At 39.9% G+C, this 8480-nt stretch overlaps 1 protein-coding gene across 1 annotated transcript; it reads right to left on the bottom strand.

Annotated features, from left to right (window-relative positions):
* Positions 1-516: 516 nt before the first annotated feature.
* LOC115474535 (glutamine amidotransferase-like class 1 domain-containing protein 3A, mitochondrial) lies at positions 517-8024 on the bottom strand. The gene is made up of 4 exons (XM_030210035.1): positions 7792-8024; positions 4334-4505; positions 3109-3310; positions 517-1234 (listed from the first exon to the last, which is right to left on the bottom strand). Exons 1-4 carry the CDS (start codon positions 7897-7899, stop codon positions 1042-1044), a joined length of 675 nt encoding a protein of 224 aa, XP_030065895.1. The 5' UTR covers positions 7900-8024; the 3' UTR covers positions 517-1041.
* Positions 8025-8480: the final 456 nt, after the last annotated feature.

Here is an 8480-nt window from a genome sequence, read left to right on the forward strand (position 1 = left end):
TCTCTTTTAAACACTCTTCCCCTTTCAACCAGAACTGAACCCGCCTTTAAAAAGTTTAAATGCAACCTTAAATCATGCGTTTTCTCTCAAACTTTCCCTGATTCGATTTGACAGATGCTGCTTTAGGCTTCACTCTGTGCAGCGCATTACCTCCAATTTTTTTCTACCCTCTGTTCACCCTATTACTCCCCATGAATTTGTTATTCTCTTTCCCTCTGTGCTTTCCTTTTGTTTGCTTCTCAGCCTCCCAGTCTGTGTTTTTTTTTTACTACTCCCTCCCCTCTTAATTTTAAATTGACTTTGTAAACTGCTTAGATATCTTGTTATGATTTCACGGTATATCAAAATAAAATTGAACTTGAACTCTGACTGAATAGAGTAAAAATGAATTCTTTGTGTGAAGAGCATCAAATGCACTCTACCATTTGTGACACAAATTTGAAAGTAGTAAGACAGACTTGATGATCTTAAGATACAAGTTTTCATATTGTTAATACAAAAAAATGTTCATGCTTGAAGTTTGCATACAACTTGCACAGCTTTTATTTGCTTTAAAATTACATATTTAATATGAAAACATTAAACAACAGTCATTAAAGTTGTATCGTTCCTGACCAACACTTAAAACAGAAGATGCCATTTCACTCATGACATGATGCCGTCATTAGCACACAGAGGTGAATACCTATTTACATTTATTTTTTTTTAAGTTGAATCAAGGTAAAAATGTCAACCCTTTGATGTCATTTTTATGGTTTAGCTTGTGCAGACACTATGACAATCTTTTAGTGCATCTTACATCGTGTACAAATGGAAGTGAAATGAAACAAGACCCAGCGCATTTCTAAGGTCTTAATGGCCAAACTAGTGTACAGAAGTAGACGAGGCATCTGTCTAGAATGTTATGTTCTGTGGTCATAGTCAAACAGACAGCTCATTTGGTGAGAAACAGGAAAAATACAATTTGTCTTGTTTTTCTATGCAGTATTACTGTAGTTCTGACCATTAGTCGACCAGCACTTATTTCTGTCTCTCTCTAGGTTAAGCAAGCTTTAGTACGTCTGTGACCATTTTCCCAATGCCATCAAAGATCTCGTGGATAGGGGCATTACACATGAAGGCACTAGTTGTAACCAGTTTGTTCTTGGCATCCACATGAACTTCGTCTACATGTTTGTTTACATGCTTACAGCCCAGCTCTTTCATGGCATCTGCTGTCTTTGCATATGGCCACCTGCAGGAAGAATGAAAAAAATCAGTATTAACCAGCTAAATCATAAACCTATCCCAAGGGTCACCCATTTCTAACCAGCATTGATTTATGTGCCTTTGTATTTAGGTGTATAAGCTTAGATGTCCAGGGGAGTAGAGGGCATTTTTAACTGGCAATGTCAACTGACTGATAGGTTGAAAATATTCTCAACTTGGCCTTAAACCAGGGCTGTGGAGTCAGTACCTCAAACCTTTGACTTTGACTCCAGCTCCTCTATTTTCTATTGTCCGACTTTGACTGACTGATACTAGGCTTTCACAGGGCTTTTTGTTTTGAAGGGGTACTGAGTACCAGCACCTTTTCCATTGCCTGCTAAAATTGACCAATGGTCCCCAAAGTTTTAATGAAAGAGCTCAGGCTCTACACACAAATTCTGCCTTGTCATAGATTCTATGACTTGTTGCAGGGGGCCTGGCTATTGTGGTGTAGGTCCCTCAGTGATCACCCCATCCCTGAAGGGTGGCCTGGTGTTTGAGTACTGGCACCTTTTTCGCTAGAAAAAACGCACTGGGCTTTCAGGGCCTGATATTCAGCCACTGGTGGTGAGCATTTTGCTCACCACCGATGGAGTTATTCCCAGATATTCAAAGCCTGGCCCAGTCCGGGCTTTGACGTTGATTATCCGGTTATTTTTGAAACAGCTAACACATAGCCGCTTAAGTCGATATTCAGCACTTAAGCGACCATGGAGTAATGCATAAAAATAGGACAGACTTTTATGTGGTCCCATTTATGTGCTAAACCTGGCTGCTTACCCCTGGATTCTATATAGCACACCTAGAGATCCGTGCCACAATCCAGGCATATTCTATAACAAGCATAACTTAATTGCCTTAACAAGCTAATCTGCATTGATAATAGCACTTAAGAAATAATGGCACTAATTGGCAATAATTAGAATTTACGTGCACAACTTGCTAAGCTTATTCTGTAATGCAGTGCGCCTAACTTCTAATGTGTGTAGGTAAAAAGGGGTGTGGTTATGGGTAGGGAAATAGGCATTTTTTGTGGGCGCTCTGAAATTTACACATATAGTTTATAGTTATAGAATATGGCCCTCTGCGCCTAAATCTACATGCTAGGATTTAAGCCACATTTTCACTGGAGTAAATGGAGGTGTGTAGTTTTAGGTGCTGGGATATTGACTAAGCATATTCTATATACCATGCCTAAATCTAGAAACTTCTTATAAAATACGCTTAGTCAGAAATGTTTTCCATGCAGATTTTTTAGGCGCCATATATAGAATCCCCCCTTAAGGGCTGAATATCAGCACTTAAGCAGCCAAGTGCTGACTCCGGCCCCTGAACGTCCAAACAGAATCAGCTTTGAGTTAGGTAGTAACCGCGAATTTCAGCAGCACTTAGCCGGTTAACTGCCACAAAATTAGTGGCTAGCCCTGACCAAGAGATTTACCTGGTCAGTGGCTGGCTAAATTGGCTGGTATTTTATGGTCTGAATCTACCGTACTGGTAATTATAACTAACTAACTACATAGATAGATAGATACATAATGTTGTACGTTTTTATTTTGAAACTGGAGTCAGATTCAATACATTTTTACCAACTCCACCGAAAATTGCTTTAAACTGTTCACTTATCAGCCTTCCCCATCCTCCTTTCTCAAAGTAAGCCATAGACTCTGCTTTTATTACACAGTTCTGTATTTTTATTTAAATCAACAACAGCTGTTTCCCTGCCACCATGGGAGAGTTGCAACTCAGCTGCTATCCTATTATTGAATAGAGAGTCATATTACTCTTCCCCTGGCCCACAGAAAGAAAATGTCTTTGAGTATCTGCAGCACAATGTATGAGGTTTAATCCTATACTTACTTTTCACATTCACTATCATGGCCCACCGTCAGTTCACACCCAGGGATAATTTTAGCTGCCAGGACTGGAGAAATACAGCAGAGGCCGATGGGTTTCTTTGCAGTATGGAATGCCTTTATTGCATCCTCCACAGCCTGAGTTACAGTACAGTCTTTTCCATCCACAGCCCACGTTGAGAGATTCTTAGCCACACCAAAACCACCTAAATATACCGAAGAAAGAGTAATTGTTTCAATAACATCTAAGCTTCACCCTACCCCTTCCAATCATAACTTTATAATCAGAAGTCCAGTTAAAACCTGGAACCTAAAGCAAACCATTATTTTTTCCATCATTTTAAAATAAAGTCTAATTACACTTTGGCTTCAAGTAACGAAGTTACCCTAGTATATTCTTATCTCATTAAAAACCAAGGGGTCCTTTTACTAAGCTGCAGTAAGCATCAGCACGTGCTTATGGCAGCTTAATAAACCTTACCGCAGGGTGTGCTGAGGTGTCCTGCAGTAATTTTGCAACATGCATACACAAACCACACGCTAAAAAGTGGGCATTCCTGTGCAAAACTTACTGCATGCTAACTGGTTAGTGCAGGGATACCACATGAGCTGTTACTACAGGTGGCGGTAAGTGCACACATGGTAATTTTTAAAACTGTCCACGAGTTAATGGCAAAATTAACACATGGTCATTAATGCAAAAAATAGAAAATCTTCCATTTTATGGCTGCAGTAAAAATGGCCTTTGCACACAGGAAAGACCCACATAGGGGTGCATTAAGGCCACTTTTTGCCACAGCTTAGTAAAAAGGACCCTATACTAATGGAATATACCCCAGTTTACAGTCCCACTGCTGGAGGTCCCTGTCCCTCTTGACAAGGCAAGTGTTTTTGATCTTGTATGGACCAGTAATGAAGAGATCTTTGTACAAATCCTCTTCTCCAAAGGGCAAGAAATCCAAGTTTGATAACAGGGGTGTTAAACAACTGTAAGATCCATATGGAGGTAGCATTGGGACATTCATCCTCAACACCAATCTTTGTGATACTCAAAGATTTGGGGTTTTCTGAATGCTCAAAATATACAAAATTCTTGCCTATTTTGAATCCATGAGAGCCAGACTGAGACCCTACTACCAGTGGTTCTAGACTACTCCTCACGTTTCAGTCTTGACCAGTTAGCTTCACCTGGAAATCTTTATTTTTAAGTACAGCATTGCATACTTTACCTGGAATAATAAGAGCATCCAGTTCACTGGCTTTTAGGTTTGCCAGGTCTTTGATATTCCCTCTGGCAATTCTGGCACTCTCTACTAGCACATTACGTTTCTCTTGTGTAGGCTGCCCCTTTACGTGATCTACCACATGCATCTGTTCTTTGTTGGGAGCATAAAGTTCTACCTGAGGAGAAGAAGATAGGAACAAAGCTTATTCCAGCATCAGGAAGGTATACAGAATCTAGATAGATTATGAAAAAATGAGGCATGAGTAGTTTGCCTTTTTACAGAACTAAGCTCTGCCTGTGGATGCTTTGTTAGCAAAGTCAAGGCTCCATAAATATTTTGTGGGTATGACTAAAGTTGCAAGCCCACAGGTAGCGCATATGCCTTGTAGCACTATAGAAATGATAAGTAGTAGTAGTAATTTCACATTCTTCTATGGCTGGCAAGTCCAACAAATCATATAGGACCTGGTATTAACAAAACACAAAACAAAACACTGTGATCCTAAATTTAGGCTCATGTTAGGGCCTAAATTTGCCCCTAAGTTTCAGCCAAATGTAGAAGCCTACATTTTCAGCTGAAACTTCACCTAAATTTAAGTTCCTAAGGGGTCCATTTATTAAGGTGCACTAACTGATTTAGTGTGCACTATATCCTGGGCAGCCCACTGTATACCTATGGGCTGCAAGTCACATCGCACACTAATTTGTTAGTGTATGCTTAGGGCCCTGTTTACTAAGGTATGCTAGCGTTTTTAGCACATGCTAAAAATTAGCGCACACTAAAGCTACAGACATCCATATATTCCTATAGGTGTCTCTCGTATTAGCGTGTGCTAAAAACACTAGTGCGCCTTAGTAAACAGGGCCCTAAATCTTTTAGTGTGCCTTAGTAAAAAGACCCTTAAAAGTTATGCTTTTAATTTAAGCCTGCTATCATTTGCATAAATCTAATTTAAGTACCTAGTGCTGAAAATCAGTGATACGCTTTTAACTATCCCCCACCTTAACTCCACCCCTCTTGCCACCCAGTTTTTAGGATCTTAAGTTATAATTCTAGAATGTTGTATAAAACACCATATACTTTAACAGTGAAGGTACGAGGTAATTTTATAAGGCATTTTCTGCTTCTAAAGTGTGTTTTGCACATGGAATATGGCTTTTATAAAATTGTGCAGGTGAATACACACATACAAGTACATGAGCGGACATGCACTTTCATGTGATACATGCATAGGCATTGCTGGGGTGTAGTATTTGGGTGGAGCTGACAATTAAAAAAAAACTTCAAAGTAGGAATGATGAAATTCTTTACACAACAGTAAGATTGCTTCAGGCCACCAAAAACTAGATAAGCAAGATGTGTTTAATACAAAATTATAATCTTTTCTTGAAACTTTCTCCCACTAGAGGGCTCCCCAGATTAAAGGTACAGACTACAATAGCATTTAAATTTGGTAAAAGTATTAGCTTTAAACTTTATATTAGATCAGTACAGGAATTATTTCGTCCTGATTTCAAGTTCTCCTTCGTTTTCCACTAAACTCCTCCTCCTCCTCTATTCATATACTTCTTAGTCCTGTAATCCCTCTTTATAGTAGGCTGCCCTAATCACCCAAATGCTGATTCAGTTTGGGCATAGGAAAGACTACTACTACTACTAATCATTTCTATAGCGCTACTAGACATACGCAACACTGTACATATTATATACAGGTACTTTCTCTGTCCCTAGAAGGCTCAAAATCTAAGTTTTGTGTACCTGGGGCAATGGAGGGTTAAGTGACTTGCCCAAGGTCACAAGGAGCTGTAGTGTGAATTGAACCCAGGTTGCCAGGATCAAAACCCACTGTACTAACCATTAGGCTACTCCTCCACTAAACAGAGGTAGAGACAGCAGTCTGCCGGCTCTGCATGAAACAACTCATTACCATCTTTAAAGATCTGTAATTAGGTTTCACAAACATCTCCTGGAGGACCACAGCAAGTCAGGTTCCCAGGATATCAACCATAAATATTCATGAGGCAGATCTGCATCACAGCCTTCACTGAAATGTCCTTTATACATATTAATTGCAGGAATCCTGAAGTACTGACTGGTTGGGGTTCCCAGGGCAGGCTTGAAAACTACCCTTATAGAACATTTCAAAAACAGAATAAAGTGGCATTTGGATGTTTTTCTCTGAAAAACGTCCAAATCATGATTTTCGCAACTCAAATTTGAGGTGTTTTTCTTTGCAGTGCATTGTACGTGCAGGACGTTAGACTCACAGAAACAGAACGAAGCCTTGAGCTGGAAGAAGAGGACCTCAGCTGGCGGGGGTTGGGGTCCCCCGCCAGCAAAGGTAGACGATGGCGGGGGAGGGTTGGCGGCGGGAGGGGAGGTCGAGAGGGTCGTCGGAAGAGGGGTCCAAGGCCAAATCTACAGGGGCCCAAGCCCCCGTGGCCCCACGTAGCTATGCCACTGACTGGAACACTTGTGGTAGAAAGTGTGAGCCCTCCAAAACCTACTGTACCTACATATAGGTGATACCTGCAGCCTTAAGGGCTATTTTAGTGGTGTACAGTTAGGTACAGTAGGCTTTCAGTGGGTTTTGGAGGAATCACCATACAATATAAGGGGGTAACGGTGAGATATGTACCTGGGACCTTTTATGTGAAGTCCACTGCAATGCCCCCTAGGGTGCTGAGCTGCTCTGCTGGAATGTCTGTGTGGCCAGTCTACTAAGAATGCTGCCCTCCCCCCATACATCCCAATGGCTTGTTTCTGTGCGTTCTTCCCTGGGACTTTTTTTTTTTTAATGGTCCTAGAGGACAGACACACAGCACAAAAACATCTAGAAAATGGCCATTTTCAAAATAAAAAGTTGAATGGATTTCTGGTTTGAAAATGGCCATATTTGCTACTAGATTTTTGGACTTTTTTTTTGCAAAAATCAGATTTTTACATCATATCAAAAATGTCCCTCATTACATAACATATGGTGACAAATTATTATAAAAGTGTCCCTCTTTATATAACATATGGAGACAGATTATTACAAATAATCTATAAGACATGTGAGTCAACCATTTGGAAAAAAATACACAGTTGTTCATTATAGGTAGAAAATTTTGAATGTGATCATTTCAATGTTGTGGTCTTTGATGCCTTTAAAGCAAAATCTATTTCAGCCTCAGATTTCAGTTTATAGCAAAGCCATATAGTATATGTTAAAGCTTAAAACAAACACACGATCTCCACCAAGTAGCACAATGAACAGACTGGTTTTGAAAGTATTTCTAATGCTTTTTTTAAACATAGATTACATCGGTTCAAGGAATGTCAGTGGAACAGAAAACCCCAGGATGTAGCTAGTAGGAAGCAGATCTAGACAGATCCTCTGCTGCAGAAAAAAAAAGAGGTTATTTTAAAGGACAGACGATCAAGTACAACTCCTCCCCTCAGTTAAGACCGCACCTTACCTCTGCACCAGCCCTGCTGAGGTGTACCAGAACAGCTGAACACTCGTGGATCTCACTGCCGTCATATACACCACAGCCAGACAGAATGACAGCTACTTTCTTCCCCATAGTTTTCAGTTCTAAATACACACGGCTCTGCTTAGGATACTGAGAAAAGCAAGCAGGTAGCACAGTTCAAGGAAGTCTCGCTCTTTCTAACTGAAGTTGCTTCCTGAACTTTTATAGCAATACACCACGACCCTGAAGGGGAGGGATGGAAGGCGTGGCACCTTACATCATGCAGCAGATCCTTCCTTTCTAGAAGGAAGTTTGTAGCTTGTTTCTTGTCTATCCAGTATTTAATACGCTCATTAGTTTATTGAGCAAACCAGTCATTGCTTTGAACCAAGCAAGGGGATTTTCCAAGATTACTGCCTGAAATGCCATTGTTACATGAAAAACAGTTGTTCTTTTTTAATTCAGTCTGCTTCTTAGGTGTGTATTTTAAAATCATTAGATTTTGCCAGTAAACTTATAATATGTGAATCTTCATTTCCTTATGCAGCAAATAGGTAAAGAAAGCAGCATGCCATGTGCATATATTAATTTCTGTAAAATGAATTAATGGTTTTTCTTTTCAGTGTTCACTAAATTTGGGAAAATAAGCCAATAGAAGAAAGTATTTGTCTCTTTTTACAAGATTCAGTTTT

Source organism: Microcaecilia unicolor, chromosome 7 (assembly GCF_901765095.1).
Source record: "Microcaecilia unicolor chromosome 7, aMicUni1.1, whole genome shotgun sequence".
NCBI lineage: Eukaryota > Metazoa > Chordata > Amphibia > Gymnophiona > Siphonopidae > Microcaecilia > Microcaecilia unicolor.

Excerpts from the sequence above, each read along its gene's own strand:
- LOC115474535 (XM_030210035.1), bottom strand. The coding sequence starts at position 7,899 with ATGGGGAAGAAAGTAGCTGTCATTCTGTCTGGCTGTGGTGTATATGAC. Across the intron at positions 4,506-7,791 it reads TCAGCAGGGCTGGTGCAGAG|GTAGAACTTTATGCTCCCAA; the intron begins GTAAGGTGCGGT and ends TCTTCTCCTCAG. Across the intron at positions 1,235-3,108 it reads CATGATAGTGAATGTGAAAA|GTGGCCATATGCAAAGACAG; the intron begins GTAAGTATAGGA and ends TTCTTCCTGCAG.